At 47.6% G+C, this 17,344-nt stretch overlaps 1 protein-coding gene across 3 annotated transcripts in view; it reads right to left on the reverse strand.

Annotated features, from left to right (window-relative positions):
• Positions 1-7,917: 7,917 nt before the first annotated feature.
• NCKAP5L (NCK associated protein 5 like) overlaps positions 7,918-17,344 on the reverse strand; it is a 36,246-nt gene continuing 26,819 nt past the window's right edge. For 2 of the 3 annotated variants that reach the window (XM_014862898.3, XM_044755619.2), the window contains exons 9-13: positions 17,084-17,246; positions 16,728-16,809; positions 16,118-16,426; positions 15,897-16,039; positions 14,657-15,548 (exon numbers count right to left, since the gene is read on the reverse strand). In XM_014862898.3, coding sequence (XP_014718384.2) covers positions 15,336-15,548; positions 15,897-16,039; positions 16,118-16,426; positions 16,728-16,809; positions 17,084-17,246 — 910 coding nt within the window. In that variant the 3' untranslated portion in view covers positions 14,657-15,335. Of the gene's footprint in view, positions 8,164-8,718; positions 8,883-14,656; positions 15,549-15,896; positions 16,040-16,117; positions 16,427-16,727; positions 16,810-17,083; positions 17,247-17,344 lie in introns of those variants that run through there. The other variant, XR_006518058.2, reaches the window with a different exon arrangement.

The raw sequence follows: 17,344 nt of genomic DNA on the forward strand, positions 1-17,344 counted from the left end.
CCTAGTGTAAATGTGTGTTAAATTCAAGGCCACAGCTGAACATGGGTCTGGGGTACTATCTGACGTCCTAGTGGGGGCTGGGAGTGGGACAGGCTTAAGTTTCTGCTCTAAGTGTGAATGGAAAGAAACAAGGACCCCCACTTAGGCCTCCCACTTTGTAACCCTAGCTTGCCACAAATGTTGAGAATTTTCTCTGTCCAGTACACAGCTCCGGCCTTTCTCTGCTCCTTCCCTTCCCCAGCCTTTATTGTAGGTGGTTTTTAGAAGCAGCATGTGTAGTTGGTTCCACTGTACAGCCAACCTTTGGAATTTGGGGATCCATAATGGAAAAAGCATCATAATCCACTCATTCTGCAAGTATTTCTGGTCACCCACTGTGGTCAGGCTCAATTCTAGATGCTAGGCATCATCAGTGAAAATAGAAAAATCTTGGTCTTCATGGAATTTATATATGAGATTATAAACCAAAGTTTGCATTATAATCAGGTTATTCCATTTGGGCATGCTTGCCCTCTGGTTGTCATGTTCTTGGTAGACAGAACTTCCTGTTACTGTGACTGGTTCATCAGGTTACTCCCAGTTGACCTTTTTGGAGTCCACATACTTCCATCCCAGCTAAGGATAGCCACGTCTTTCTTCAACTTGAAAAGTATTCCTTAAGCATCTTCACCATTTTCTCTCTTGCTGACTTTGAAAAAGGCCAGTCTCGAAGACTTTAAAGCCCAGTTTTATCCTTAGGCTGCCTTCTGTTCGGTGGTGGTTGGGGGGAGGGGAGGTTTGTGGAGGGAACAGTAGGCACAACAGAGCTTACGATATATCAGGCACTGTCCAAAGAGCTTTACATGTTTTGTTTAATATTCCCAATAGCCTAAGAAGGTGGCATATTTACTGCATCTGATCAATAACTTCCAAGGTTGTGCTGGCAGGCAGTGGCAAATCTGTGTCCAGAAAACCCAGCTGTGCTGTCTCTGGAGCCCCTGCTCTTCATTGTTGTCCTATGTAGGTAAGGTTAGTGCTTTCTAGGCTGGTGTCATCCTTTCCATCCTGACCTTCCTCCTGGCTACCGCTCCAGCTGAGGTGGAACGGGAAATGTGAGGAGTTTGGGGCAAAATCTCCCCACCCCTAATCTTTGTAACCAGAGTGGGAGGGTGAGTTCCATTTTAGATCTCCCCCAAGGAGCCTACTAATTACAAATTAATAGAAGAAGTTAACACGCAGCAGCTCAATCATGCCTAGCAGACCTGCAGGACCAAACTAGAGGGAGGAAGGCCCTGGTGAGTGGCAGAAGTGGAAGGGCCTCTATGCTGGGAGAAGAGAGTCTGTCCTGCCTAAGCAAGCGATCAGATGCAGGCATCCACTAGGTGCCAGGTGATGTGCTCCCTGCTAGTGATAAAGACGGATAAGACAGTTACTGCTTTTTAAGTCACTCACAGCTGAGCAGAGCCGGAGAGCCACATGCAGACGTTATGTGCTTACGCTGGGGTAAGCACAGTAGGCTATGAGACAGCAGTGGGAGACACTTAGCCCAGCCTGGTGGTTCAGGGAAAGGTGTTTTGGAGATGATACCTGAGCTAAGGCTAAATCTTGAAGATTGAATCAAAGTAAGACAGGTGATGGGTTAAGTAAGGCAATGGTGGGAGTGGATGTTTTCAAGTCAAGGGATTAGTATAAGAAAAAAGGCACAAGAGCATGACTCACGGGGGAGTGCTGTGTTGTAAAGTTTAAGGAGGAGACTAGTAGGAAATGGGAGGGAAGGGTAAACAGGAACTGAGGACCTGGTGTTCCCTGTCAAGGAGCTGGTTTTGTCCTGAGGGCAGCAGAGAGCATTCAAAGTGGTCAGATTTGTGTTTTCACATCTCAAGTGACTGGAAAACAGACTGGTGGGGAGGGGACAGTTGAAAGGCAGTTATACACTAATGCCCAGATTGTGATTTCTCTCATTTCTCACTAAAAGGAACCAGAGCTCCTTGGAGAAATGGTGCTTAAAGTTCTGTGCAGGAAATGTAGAGGACGAACCTGGAACATAATGTAATGCCAGAAAGCAAAGACACTATCAAAGATAACTAGCCTCATTCAAAAGGACTCAGGGGCTAATCTAAAGAGGCTCCAACTGGCTCCAAAGATGGGGTAATATGAGCATCAGTAAGTATTATAATTGCAATGGATTGAAATCAGATAAATATTTTTAAACCCACAAGTTCATGAAGATATTTTTTAAGTATCTTATTGGTCACCTTTGGAGGATGCTAGAAACCAGTCACTTCTGAATACTTTTTAATAAAGGGGAAGAAACAAGCATTTGTCTTTTCTGTATTAACTGTACTTTAGGGTAATCAGAAAGTAAGTGAAAGTTTCTCTCCATGGAAATATTCCAGCTAACAGGTGAAGAAATTATAGCATTAGTTTATCACTATTTTATAAACCTCTGATGAAATAATGAAGCTAGGCAATGAAAATCAATAGCCACCAACATCATATTGAGAGAGATAACCTGACATATATCCCTCCTGAAGGAAGTAAACAACACTACCAATGAAGTTTTCTTGCAAAAAAACCTGAATCTGAATCATATTAAGTTCTAGATCTAAGTATCAGTTTACAGGAAAGACAGAGATCAGAGGACTATGTTAAATAACATCGTGGGGATGCAAGCAGCAAAATTTAGTAAATGCAAAACTCTAAAGACAACCTGATTTCTTAAATAAAGGGGGGCAAAGAAACAAGAACAAAACCAAAAAACAAGAAGGAAGGGCACCTAGAGATTAAGATTTATGAACCATATCAACAAAATTCAAAGGTGTAGACCTTGTCTGGATCCTGATTCAAATAAACCAACTGTAAATGGAAAAAAAAGAGAGAGCTGGGGCAATCTGAACCTGTGGTACCAATTCTCTGGGATGGTCCCCAAGGTCCTGACCTCCTGATGTTCACACCCTCTCACACTGAAGCAGGCTGGCATGGATGACCAAAGGAATACTGCAGAAGTGTGTGTGGCGACTTATGAAGCTGGGTCATTTTTAAAACGCATTGCAGCTTCCTCCTTGGCTCCTTGGTTCACTAGCTCAGGGGGACCCAGGCACAGGTTCTGAAGCCATTCAGGCTGCCCCGTGGAGAGCCCTCACAGAGAGGACCGGAGCCGCCTGCCAACAGCCAGCACCAACTTGCCAGTCAGTGTGAACGAGCCAGCTGGGAAGCAGATCCTCCAGCACCTCCTAAGCTTTCAGGTGACTGCAATGTCAGGAGACGAGGAGCCAGAACCGCCCAGCTAATCTGCTCCCCAATTCCTGACCCACAGACACTGTGAGTGACAATAAATGTTTATTGTTGTTTTAAACCACTAAGTTACACAGCAATAGATAACTAATATGAATCCTGACTAGATAGTTGATGATTTAAAGAAATATTGCTAATGCATAGTGCTAATAATGTTATTGTGATTATGTTCTGTAAAAATTATCTTTTAGAGATGCATGCTGAAATACTGATGGATGCATAATATGCTGTCTGAGATTTGCTTCAAAATAATGCAGTTGGGGGCAGCGGGGATGGAGGGTATAGATGAAGTGAGTGGTCATGAGTTTATATTGGTTGTAGCTAGGCAATGGACATATTCATTGTACTATTCTCTCTACTTATTTTGTATGGTTGAAATTTTCTATAATAGAAAGTAAAGAAAAGGTACTTACAATGGTCCAGAAAAGAGATGGCTGAGATACAGCAGTAGTTACAAAGATAGGAGGAAAGACAATGGAGTAAAACATTCAGGAGGTAAAATGTCCAGGCCTTAGTGATTGAATAGATGTGAGGAGGTGAGAAAGACAGGAGACTCCAGGGTGACTCTCCGGGATCTGGATGGTCCTACCAGCCACTTGCCAGCTGTGTACCTTGGGAGAGTTACTCAACTTTTCTCTGCCTCCTTTTCTCATGGGTAAAAGGGAGGTAATAACAGTACTTACCCGATAGGATTAAGTTAGTTAAAATAGGTAAAGCACTTAGAACAGTGTTTAGGACATAGTAAAACCTGTTAGTTTTAGTTATCTCCCTGGGGAGGCCCAGGACTGGGAGTGGGACAGTGGCTTTGGCTTTGGACATGTTGAGATTTCACCCATGGGGGCAATCCATGCAGACACCAAGAGGCATTTGGACATAAATCAGAAACTCAAGATGGGGCCAGCCCTGTGGCTGGGTGGTTGGGTTCGTGCGCTCTGTTGCAGCGGCCGAGGGTTTCACCAGTTTGGATCCTGGGTGCGGACATGGCACCACTGGTCAGGCCATGCTGAGGCGGCATCCCACATGCCACAACTAGAAGGACCCACAACTAAAAATATACAGCTATGTATCAGGGGGCTTTGGGGAGAAAAAGGAAAAATAAAATCTTAAAAAAAAAAAAAAGAACCTTGAGAAGTTAGGGATAGAGATGTGGATGATTTGGCACATTTTAAAACCATAAAAGTGAGTTGCCTCCTTGAACAGACACTTCAACAAAGAACATACACAAATGGCAAATAAACTCATGAAAAGATGTGGAACATCGGTAGATATTAAGCAAATGCAAATTACAGCCACAATGAAATACCACTATATACCTCTTAGAATGGCTAAAATTAAAAAAAAAAAAATAGTGATAATACCAAGTACTGGAGAGAATGTGGAGCAACTGGGTCCCTCATGTGTTGCCAATGGTAAGGTAAAATGGGACAACCTCTGGAAAACAATTTGGCAGTTTCTTATAAAATTAAACATATATTAACCATAAAACCCAGTAGTTGCACTACTGGCTATTTAACCTAGAGAAATAAAAATTTGTATTCACAAAAAAGTCTGTAAATGAATGTTCAGATAAGTTTTATTTGTAATAGCCCCAATCTGGGAACAATCCCAATATCCTTCAACAGATGAATGGATGAACTAACTGTGGTACATCCATACAATGGAATACTACTATGTAATAAAAAGGAATAAGCCATAGATACATACTACACCTTAAATGGACCTCAAAATCATTATTTTATGAAGAATGAGTGAGCCCAAGCGAACCCCAGGAACCCCATCATTTAAGGAGGATATGGAAACCTTTTTAATCCTCCACTGCTCTCCAACCCAACCACTGCTGCCTGGGTTCAGTCCCTACTGAATCTTGCCTGGATTATTGCTCCAACCTCCTCACTGGCCTCTTACCCCCTAGCCTTGGGTTTCTCCAGTCCACTCTGCACACTATTTCTACTTGGATCTTTCTGATGGCAAACCCTGAACTTTTCAATGGCTCATTTTTGCTGTTAGGATAAAGTCCAAGCTTCTCGTCATACATCCAAGTCTCCTGCTTGCCTCTGTCTTCTCATCTTTCAGTCCTCCAGCCATAATAAACTCATCTTTATGCTAGAATGTTCCATGTGATCTCTCACTGTTGGCCTAGGCATTTTAATTTTTCTGCCTAGAACTGTCACCCCACCATCTTTGCCTGACTCATTCTTAACTCCCGCCCCCCCCCACACACAAAGGTCTTGGTTTTGATATCACCTCATCTAGGAAGCCTTTTCTGAGCCCCCAAGACTGGGTTAGAGCCCCTTCTGGGGCTTCCACAGCACCTGGGCACCCTCCAGTCGTAGCACTACCCACTTTCTCCTGTGATCACCAAGTGACTGACATCACTCACTAGAACTGTGAGTCCAGAGGCCTGGGACCTGCCTCGTCCATCCCTGGGTCCCTGGTGTCTAACTCAGTGCTTCACACCTATGAGGCACCCCATGAATGTTTGTTGTATAAACAACAGTGTGGGTGGATGAGGAAATGAAAGAATAAAAGGGGAGGCACGGCGAGGGGAGGAAGGTCCCCATCAGACTGTCCTGACTTCAGAAGAGAGAGGCAAAGAGTCCTTCCTGCTCCCTCGCCAACACTGCCTACCTTAGGACTGGCTATAGGAAAAGCGCCCACCATGATGCCGAGCTGGGGGTCGGACTGGCAGGGTTGCTTCCAGAGGAAACAGATGTGGACAGGGAAGAGTTTATGTCCATCCAAGTCCACATATTCATACTCTCTGTAGTCTGTGCAACGCATGCAGTGGGTGTGGGGAGATGGTGATCTGGATTGGTGCGTTGGTCACAAATGGAGAAGGGAGGGCATCCTGTATTTCCTCTCCTCACCACAAGGTGGCAGTTCAGGCCTGCAAACCTCTCAGATGGGCGCTGTCGCCATTGCACCACCTGGTGGCAATATATTTTCCAACTGTTCCGTAGGAAATTATTTTTTTTTTAAGTTTAAAGAATCGAAAACAAAGAACATACGTGGCAAACTTAAATTTGTGATTTTTAAATAACTCCTTGGAGTGCTCCTGCCTCAGAGAAGGCCCCCAGGGCTATCCTGTTGGCTTCCACATAAGTCAACAACAGAAACCCGATTTCCTGGTGGCTTCTGCTGCCTTAGGCCCCAGCTGCCCTCTGCCCAGACTTGGCTCTGCCTACTCACTCTCCTGCAGAAACCATTCTCTGCATTTATCAGAGGCCTGTCTCCAATCGTCCCCTCCCTCCATGTCTATGTCACTCTGGGATATGTCAGTGTTCCTGTGGATGACCCTCCACCACCCAGCTCCCGGTTCCTTGATCTTCACCCCTCTTCCACAGATAGGCTTTGACCTTGGGCAACTTACTTAAGCTCTCTGAGCCTCACCCTCTCATGTTAAAATGAGGATGACAATAATACCTACCTAAAAAGATTGTGGCGGGGATTAACTGAGGTCATATGTATAAGCACCTAGAATAGTGCTTGGCACACTGTAAATGCCATACATGTGTTTGCTCTTATATAATATTATTATTGCTTAAGCTGGAGTCTATGATGGGTGACCTCACCAGCCACCTCAACTCTCTCATCAGCAAAGCCCATCCTTGCACTAATCCTATGATCTTCCTTCTTTAGTCCTAGAACCAGGCCTCTGCACCCTGCTAAGAGAAGAAACAGCAACCACAAAAATCCCACTTTCCTACCGATTGGTGCCACTGGACATTCCTGCTCTTCAGCCTCCACTGGGCTCGAGCCTTCTTTGAAAATCCTTGCTTTGTCCTTAGCCTGGTCTCCTCTATCTGCAGTGACCATTCTACATCTTCACCGCTATCCTCATCCACATAGCATGAAATTCAAAAGGTACAAAAGGATACAGTGAAAAGAGTCCCTCTGGGGTAGATTGATAAACATGGCCACCATATTTTGTAGCTGCTCCTATCAGTGTGTGATGACCCCTCATCTTCCACACTCTGATCCTCATGGCCCCGCACATCCCCAACTCTGTTCCAGTCTCCTGAAACCCTTCTACTAGGCCCTCTGGAGCTCAGGTCCTTCATCAGCAAACTCCCTATGGACATAGCCTCTTTGAATGTTTCCTCTGCCCTCCTGGCTCTCCCTGAGGACGCTGCTCTCCCTGCAGCCCTCTTAACTGGGCGCTGCTTTCTCTCCCTCAGCCCATGTGTGACCAGGCCAGAAGGTGTGTGGGTGCCCTCCTTGCTCTTCAGTGCTGCTTTCAGACCATTCTTCTTCCCTAAAATCCTTCAGCTTTGAATCTCATATCGAGGGACTATCCTACCCAGTATGCCCCCCTTTTCCACTCATCTGCCAATCCCTGGATTACTTCCTCTCGTTTCTTGAAGATTTGAGCTCTTGCCTCACTATCACTCCCTCTGATTGTCCTGATTGTCACTCTCTCTAATTCTGTCCTAATTCTTAGAGATTTCAATATCCACATAGATAATTCTCTCAATACCCTGGCCTCTCAGTTCCATGATCTCTTCTCCTCCAATGACCTTGTCCACTACCTTATCTGAGTCACTCACTCCCAACATCATTCCCTGATCCTTGTCATTACCAATAATTGCAACCCCTCTGTATTAGTGTCCCAGGGCTGCCATAACAAAATACCACAGACTGGGTGGCTTAAACAATAGAAGTTTATTGTCTTACAGTTCTGGAGGCTAAAAGCCTAAGATCAAGGTGTCAGTGGGCTCGTTCCTTCTGAGGGCTGTGGAGGAGAATATGTTCCAGGCCTCTCCCCTAACTTCTGGTGGTTTGCCGGATCATTGGTATTCCTTGGCTTGTAGATGCATCACCCAGTATCTGCCTTCATCGTCACGTGGTGTTCTCCCTCTGTGCATGTCTGTCCTTAGGTCCAGTTTTCCCCTTTTTATAAGGACACCGGTCATATTGGATTAGGGCCCACCCAAATGACCTCATCTTAACTTGATTACCTCTGTAAAGACCCTATTTCCAAATAAGGTTGCATTCTGAGGTACTGGGGGTTAGGACTTCAACATCATTTTTTGTGGGGAGAGGGACACAGTCCAACCCATAACACCTCCCATAATCTCAATTTCATGCATCCCATCCTCTGATCACCTCATTTCTTCTTAACAGCTTTCCAACTCTTTCCCGTTAGTACTCTGTCTCTAAAATTCCTTTGATCCCATCAGGACAATCTATTGATCCTACCTCCTTCATTGTTCTCTCTTCCCTCATTATCTAGGGTAAAGGTCACAGCCAATTAATAGAATCACTCCCTTGTATGTATCTTCAATTCCCTTGGCCCCCCCCCCCCCCCCCCCCACTTTGTTGCACTCATTTGGGAAATTGGCAGCCCTGGCTAATCCAACTTGCTCTCTATTCGGTACCTAACAAGGCAGGAGAAAACCCCCAACACATTCATGTTAATAAGTCTCACTTCAAATTCCTACTCACCCCAAGTGGGCCCTTCATGCTGTTTGGTAATCCTACTACTACATGCTCTGGTCTATTCACTCTTTTGAGCTCCTAGATGATTACTGGTACCATCTCCTCTCTTCTCAAAACTCCAACACCTCTTTCTCCCATCCTTCCTTTTAGCTGATGACCTTGATTATTTCCTTGAGAAAATAAAAGCAATCAGAAGAATACTTCTATAAGTAGATACAGCCACAGACACCAAACTTCCAGTCTCATGCCTTCCTCCTTCCTGGACTTATGGATGCTACTTAAGGCCACTTGTGCACTAGAGCCCAACAAGTCCCTCTTCTCTCTCCTGCATTAGCACATTTTCTCTGTTTTATCATTCCCATAAGAAATGCTTTAATTTCTTCTGTCTTTAAGAAACCTTCTCTTAGGGGCTGGCCTGGTGGTGCAGCAGTTAAGTGCGCACGTTCCACTTCGGTGGCCCGAGGTTCGCCGGTTCAGATCCCTGGTGCGGATGTGGCACTGCTTGGCAAGCCATGCTGTGGTATGCGTCCCACATATAAAGTAGAGGAAGATGGGCACGGATGTTAGCTCAGGGCTAATCTTCCTCAAAAAAAAAAAGAAAGAAAGAAAGAAAGAAACCCTCTCTTAGAGCCTGGAAGCAGCAACTCCCCAACAGCAATAAGCTTATGCAGACCCCAGGTCTTGGTTTCTAAATACCATGCCCCACTAAAAGAAGCCAGGGCCCTTTGGAAAAATGGCTGATTCCAGGGCTGTGTTGGGGAAAGTCCAAGATGATTCTTCAGCATGTTATGCCAGAAAGTAAGTGCGTCCTCAGAGAATGATGGGGATTTGTCAAAAAGACAGAAGCCAGCTCGAAGGGGCACCTACTGGCCAAATCATGGATGATTTGAGCATCAAAGTAAATAATGATAGTAATAGATTATAAATCATTAAATAAAATAGGAAACTATGAGTCCATACTGATATGAATAAATGAATAGAAGGTTTGATGAAAATGAAATATTTAGATAGTTTCACAGTACCTCCCCACAATGTTCTTAGTAACTATAAAGGGAAAAATAGTAAATGTATAATGGAGAAGCCTAGCAAACACCAACTTAATCCAGTAATGAAAGTGAACATCCTTAGTAATGAGACAAATCAAAATCATGGCCTGTAGTGTTCGGCAGTGTCAAGGTCATGAAAGTCAAAGACAGATTGAAGAATTGTTCCAGGTTGAAGGAGACTAAAGAAACATGATAACTAAATGCAATGTGTGATTTTGAACTGGCTATAAAGGACGTTATTTGGACAATGGGCGAAACTCGAATGCGGTCTGAGGATTAGGTTGTAGTTACATATTAATTCCTGATTTTGATGATGTTCTTGGGGATGTATAAGAGAATGCCTTTGTTTGTAGGAAATATACACTGAAGTATTGGGGTGATGCAGCATCAAGTTGGCAACTTACTTTCAAATAGTTTAGGAGAAAAAAAGTTCTTTTTACTGTTTTTAAAGCATTTATGTAACTTTGAGGTAGTTTCAAAAATAAGACAAAAAATAATAAAAATCTCATTTCTTGACCCTGGTTCCCTCTCCTGCTGTCTTCTCCCTTACTCCTTAGAAGAGTTGTCTATGCTCCAATTCTTCCTTTCTCATTTTCCCTTGAACCACGCCAAACAGCTTTCATTTCCATCAATGCTCTTGCTAAGGTCACCAATGACCTCCATGTTGCTAAATCCAAAAGACAATTTTCAATCCTCTTGCCAGACATGTCAGCATAATTTGATACTGATTCATCTTTCTTGAAACATTTTCTTCACTCATATTCCAGGACCCCACATTCTCTTGGTACCATATTTTCATTCTCTTGTGCTTTCTTCCTCATTTCCTCTGACCTTGAAAGAAACGGACTATCCCAGAATTTAGGACTCAGACCTTCTCTTTTGTACTCCCTTGGTGATCTCATCCAGTCCCCTGGCTTTAAATAACATCCATATGTTGATGACTTACTAATTTATATCTCCAGCCTGGGCCTCTCTTCTAAACTCTCAACTTCTATAATCAACTGCTTACTCCACATTTTCCACTGGATGCTGTCCAACAGACATCTCAAATTTAACATGTCCAACAGTTAATTCCTGATCTTTCCTCCCCCAAGTCTGCTCTATCCACAGTCTTCCCCATATCACTTAACGCTAACTTCTTCCTACCAGTTGCTTCAAAAACCTTGGAGTTATCTGTGGCTCTTCTTCCCTCACGTCACTTACATGAGCAAATCTTGTTGTCTATGTGCCTCCACCCTGCAACAGGTCACCACCATTTCTCACTGCACTTACCCAAGAGGTCCACTATTGGTCTGTTTCCATGCTTGCCCTCTACAGTTTATTCTTATCCCGCTCTAGGGGCTCCCATTTCACTCTGAATAAAAGCCAAAGTCCCTACATTGGGCTGCAAGACTGCAGATCACTTACTCCTACCAAGTTGGCCGGGAATAAAAAGTTTGATAATACTCAGTGATGTGGAAGATAGTCCCATTTATACATTGTTGGTGAAGTGTAATTTGTTGATATCTATAAAAATTTAAATTAATCATGCTCTATGACCCAGGAATTCCATTTATAGGTATTTATCTTATGGAAATACACAAGCGGCCAAAGACATATATGCAGTGTTCTGCCACATTGTTTGTCATGGCAAAACAAAGAAACGTGGCACATCCATACAGTGGAAGACTGTGTATGATAATGGAGACTTAGGGGCTTCAGAAAGATCTCCAAGATATATTATTAAGTGCTAGAAGCAGCAGCAAATCACTATCTATAGAATCATCTCATTGTCTAATAACAGGTCAACATAAACATCCTGTGTGTGTGTGCATTTAAAAAATGATTTGAAAGGTTACCAATCAACTTGGGTTATATCTGGGGAATGAGACTGGGAGTCGGACTATGAAAGAGACTCTTCTTCCTTGTATAGCATTCTCCTCAATCTCAATTACTTAAAAAAAAAAAAAAACTATTAACATGCACTTTTGTAATTTTGTATGTCTTTAATAACTGCAAAAAAGGTTTTAAAAACGTTATTTCCCAAATTCGGCTATCTTTTAAAAATATTCATTTAGATGCTTGAAATAACTGATACATGATTACAGAATGGAGGTATATATCTAGAGTCTGCTGCAGAGTATGATTATTTCTTTTTTAAAACTTTTTTTTGATAAGGAAAAGAAAATATACTATTTGTAGAAAATCTAGAAAAGGGTAAAGAAGAAAATTAAAATCACTGGCAATCCAGAGAAAACCTGTTAACATTTTGGTACATTTCCTGCAAAAGGCAGGGTGCCCAAGTGAGGTGGGACCTGAAAACTTTTCATAGTCTTTTGCTGATGTCTCGATGCCAGCTGGAGGGAATAAAGGAGGTCTGGCAGTTTTGGTTTCCTTTCTTTGGGAAATTCAGCAAAAGGGGTCATACACAATGGTAAGGCAAGAATTCACACATTGTTCATGAAGAAAACAGTGAGGTTACCTTACTCCTGCAAGCAGATGTTGCAAACTGAGATACGAAGTATTCTGCCATAGTGAGGATCGGGTGGTCTTTGGGCCAAACCCTTCCTTGAAGTGCAAGGAGAAATAGGTTTCCCAGGAGTGTCTTTAACTCACCTGTGTGTCCCCATCCACAGAATTACTTCAGATGGAATATTCAATCCGTGTGGGGGGCAAACACAGTTATATGGGCTTATCTGGGCCCAGCACCCCTCAGTAGCATGCTGCAGCATTGAGGAAGGACTGCGGCCCACCTTGGAACAGTCAGTAGGGAAGGGCTGGCTCCAGGCACCAGGTGTGGCTGATGCTACCCTGCTCTGGTGACTAACACACAGACATTTCCCCAGTCAGCCCACACTGCCCCAGGGGCCAAGGTGACACCTTGCATTTGCAAACACTGCAGAACAGAACCTGGCAGCAGACTGATCAGATCCTGGTAACAGTAACATGGATGGATTCTTTGGTCTCAGCTTGTAGGAGGTGGAGTCCAGAGTCAAACCTACCATGCCAAGCTCCTTCCCGGAGAGGAAACAGAATAAATATCCTGCACGCAAACTATTCTGTTATAACAAGGAAATGAGGTAATACATCAGGTTCAAACAGAGAAAAGGGCTTGAAAAACCAAGAACTAAAAGGCAGGAGAAAGATGCAGACTTTTCTGAGCCTGCCTGGCATGAGGCAGAGATTTGCAGCTTAGTAATATCATCCTTAAGCCCATAAAAGCAGAAGGGTCAGTGGGAGAGGAACCTGGAAGTAGAAGATGGAAGCAAGAAAATGAGATCCTGACATTAAAGAAAACGAAGACATCTGATTTAACCCTTCTTTAAGTCTTGTTAGTTTCTTCAATGATGATATCAACCAAGGGAAGCAGGAGAGAAAGAGGCCAGACTAGGGGATGGGTAAGAAGTGCAGAGCTAAGGAGAAAGCTGGTCTGGCCCAACCTCCTAATCTTCCACAGATGAGGAAAACCAAGGCTAGAGAAGGGATGCAACTTTCCCCACAAAAGCAGACTCAGTGGCTAAGACTCTTGACTTCCAGCCTCGTGCTCTCAAGCCGTGCCCATCAGAAGTGATCCACAGGCCAAAGGGGGAGGAAGAGATGAAAGAACTGGCAGAAGAAAGCAAAGCTACACATCCAAAAAGGACCCCCTTGGGCCAGGCTCCATCACTTCTCAGCCTTGGAAAACGATCAAATGTTTCTGAGCCTCCATGTCTTCATCTGTGAAATGAGGACAGTGCTTTCTCCAGCAGGGCTATCGTGGGGGTTAGGGATCAGGAGTCTGGCAGCATGATGGTGTTTATTTTAATGGGGGGGAGTTCCTTCACAGCTCTCTGGAGCATTCAGGGGCTGAGAGACACTGCTGGAAGAAGCTAATATAAAGGGAGACACTGACACCTTCCCCACCCACAACCTTCCTTGGGCTGGTCAGAGCACAGGGTGGCATCCAGCAGTATAACTGAGTTGTGAATGGGCCCAGCACTACTCCCTGACCTCAGCTTGGCAAGCCTGTGGTACCAATACAAACCATGTGTGTAGCCACTACAGGACTTCCACCCCCACGATGACCTCTCCACAGTCCCAGCCGCAAGGCCAGGGGTGCCGAGCATGCACGCTGTCCAGAGAGCCTCCAGACTGCGTCACAAGGAGGTGGCAAGTGTAGGTTACATCAGGTGGGTGCTCTGGACAAGTCACCCCACATCTTGCAACCTGGGCAGAAAGGATGCCTTCCTAGACCCAATGTGGCTGGCCTATGTGAGATGGGCTGGCTGTCACCTGGTTCACTTCAGGTCGTTGCTCAGCTCCACAACCCACAGGAAACTCAAGGGCTGGGGGCATCACAACCACCCCGTGGCTTTCTTGTGCCATGTGGAGTCCAAAATAACTCCTGGAAGCCTAGACCCTTCTGCACAGCATTATCCCTGCCTCGCCTTCTTAACATAAGAATTTCAGAGCTAGGGGAACTTGTGGTTGAAATCCGAGGTATAAACACAGGCAAGATCTGGGGAAAGCCCAAAGTCTGAGGAGAGATAAGAAGGTGGCAACAGTTTGAGACCCAGTTGTGCTTAACTTCATTGCAAACAGGAGGCTACAGACACCTAACTGTCTCCCCTCTAACCCTGAAGCTCAGTTTGCATGTCCCCTGTACCTGGTACATACGGGAGTTTGAAGTACATGCCCACAGGGCAGCCCAGGCTTCTGCCCCACCCAAGGGGAATCTCCCAGCCCCAGGTACCATTCCAGGCCTTAGCAGGCCCCACTTCCCCAACACCTTGTTACCTTCTGCAGCTCCCCTAGTCGGGGAGGGGCTGCCTCACAAGGGCACTGGGGCATAGTCTAGGTCCCTGGGGTCCCTCCCCCTGGTGCCCATGCAATCTCCACCCAACTATCCGTTCCTGAGTCCTCCCACAGAACAAGCTGAGTCAGGGGCAGGGAGGGGCCTCCATGTTTTATTAGGGATACGGCAGAAGCAGAGGCTGGAAGCAGAGCAGCCGCATTTTTAACAACAGATAAATTAACCGCAGTGCGGGATGGGGGATGGGAACTGGGCCAGATGCTTTAATATAAAAACAACAAAAAGACAGACAAATGGACCCCAAAGACACGGGGCAGGGAAGGGCAGCACCATCCAGACAGCAGGGAGGACCAGGGCAGACAGAGAGAGAAGGCAACTGGACCCCTTGCCCCCAAACTCCACCAGCACAGGGCCTCTGGGCTGGCCCCACGGGGGCACTGGGGCAGGAGGCAGCCAGGTTGGGCAGAGATGGCACGGCTGGCGGGCAGGAAGCCCAGCACCACGAGATGGCTCAGCCTGAAGTGGGAGCTGGGGGCTGGTACACAGCGGCCTTGAACCCCCAGTCCCTCAGAGGAATAGCCTTACTCCAGGTGAGAGAAGGGACCAAGGGTGGGGTCTCTCCCTGAGCTGAGAGCAGTCATCTCCTCAACAGCAGCAGTGGGGTGTGCCAGAGACCCCCTTCACATTCCTGTCCATCTGCCTGCTTGGTCCCTTTAGGAAAGGGCCTTGCTGGCCCCAGCATGAGGAGAGCTGGTCCAGTCTGTGGTCTCCAACTCCAGAGAGGGGCCACGGTGTGGCGCAGCCCTTCAGCCCTGACTCCCACAGGAGGAGAGCGAGTCGTAGAGTGAGTCGCTGAGAGACTCCGAGGTCTCAAGTCCTGGGGGGCCCCCACTGGCCACTCTCCCTTCCTCGCCCATGTCCGATGTGCTGGGGGTGCGGCTACCCCCAAATGCTGGGCCCTGGGGCGTAGGGGCCGGGCGGCTGGGCTCCAGGCTCCGCTTGCGGTCCACGGGCAGGGCCTGGGAAAGGAGGGGCCGCTGGAGAGGAAGCTCCTCTCGCCTCCTGGCCCAGCCTGAGGCACTGGGCTCTGCCCACCTTGGGGGGCACTGCAGATGGGCCACTGAGGCAGGATGCACTTCAGAGGAGGCAGGCTGGAGGCATGACTGAGCACAGTCCCACCAAGGTTCTGGGAGCGGACAGCAACCCTTTCCCCAAGAGCAGTGTGAGAAGGGCAGGTGGGCGGGTGGTCCAGGAGCTGTCCCCTCAGCCCTCCCAGACAGGCTGTATCTCACTGCAGAAACTGCTCTCCCCATGTCATTCCCACCTGCCCTTCAGTCCTGATCCCTTTCCCCTTCAGCCATGCTCACCATAGGGGTCCTGGGAAGCCCCTCCAACTGTCGGGGTGGGCACAGGAAAGGGTCAGTGGAGCTGCCGGCTGCCCTCGCGTTGGGGAAGGTCCAGTTCTTGGCCAGCTGGACAGGAGGGGGAGGGCCTGGGTCTTCACAGGGATCTGTCCAGGGACAAGGGGAAGGTGGGTGGTGGTGGGTGGTGCTCCAGGGATGGCCCACCCCCCTGCCAGGACACTCACCGTCAGGACAGGTCTGATGGCCCCGGTGGCCCGGAGCAGCAGTGAGCAGTGCAGGGAAGGCTGGCATGCTGGGGTGCCGCCCGCTCACCAGCAGCTCCTCTATGCCCGGCACCTCACGCTCCAGCGTGTGGGCACGGCGGGGGACTTTGGTAAGGGGTGGGGGTCGAGCTGGGGGCACCCCAGGTGGGGGCTCCAGCCGTGGTGGCTTGGTCTTGGGAAGATTCTTGCTGGGGATCCCACTGCTGCCATGGTCTGGGGGCGGGAAGGTCCCAATGCCACTGTCCAGGGTTCGAGTCAAGGAGCCACAGGCTGGCGAGGGGAGGGTGAGTGAGTGATGTGATGCTGCATGTGGTGCAGGCTGCCTTCTTCCAGCTTCCTGGCCCAAGAGGCTGTCATCCCTGCCCTTCCCCGCCTCCCCTAGGCTTGGGAGGGGGCAAGGCAGGTACCCCTGAGAGCAGGGAGGGATTTATTCCTGTGCAGCCCCAGTGCCCAACTGGTGTTTGGCACCAAGATGACACTCAGGGCCTGGCACCTGCTGCAGTGAGAGGAAGGAGTGAAGTGGGCAGGGGGTGAGGGGCAGGTCCCATCCTTGGCCCCTGACCCTGCTGACCTGTGAAGTGTGAGGTGGGCACTGGCTCAGCCAGGCTGTCCTCCGAGGGCATCTCTTCCCGCCTCCCTGGCTCGTTGCTCGGCTGTGTGGGGTACAGGAGACCTCAGAGCTCATTTCTCCCCCGGCCCAAACCCCTCCGCAAGCTCTGCCAATAGCTCTGCCTGGAGTATGGGTCCGAGAGTGCCCGCAGCCTGCCAGCCCTCAGGAGGCCATCTCCCCTCCCCAGTCTCCCTCAGAGACTAGGAGTGCATCAAGCTGCTTCTAGGACCCAGGGAACGGGAGCCCTCCAGGGGGCAAGAGACCTGGCAGGACCACAGAGCCAGGCCCTCTACCCAGCCCCTGTCCCAAGAACCTACCTTCCCAGGAGGTTTTCCACAGCCCTGAAGAGGGCCCACCAGGCCGTTTCGGGGCCCGCAGGCTGGCCAGGGGTTCTTGGGGTCAGAGGACACTGGCTGGAAATCGCCATACTCGGGTTTGGGCTCCCGCCAGCTCTTAGGTGGTAACTCCTTGCCATCCACCCTAGGGGCAGGGGTGGAGACGGAGGTGAGGGAGGCCTGGGTCCACTCAGACATTTCGGCCTCATTCCCTCCAATGGTGCTGGGCCGAGTGAGCACCCA

This window comes from Equus asinus, chromosome 22 (genome assembly GCF_041296235.1).
Source record: "Equus asinus isolate D_3611 breed Donkey chromosome 22, EquAss-T2T_v2, whole genome shotgun sequence".
Lineage (NCBI taxonomy): Eukaryota > Metazoa > Chordata > Mammalia > Perissodactyla > Equidae > Equus > Equus asinus.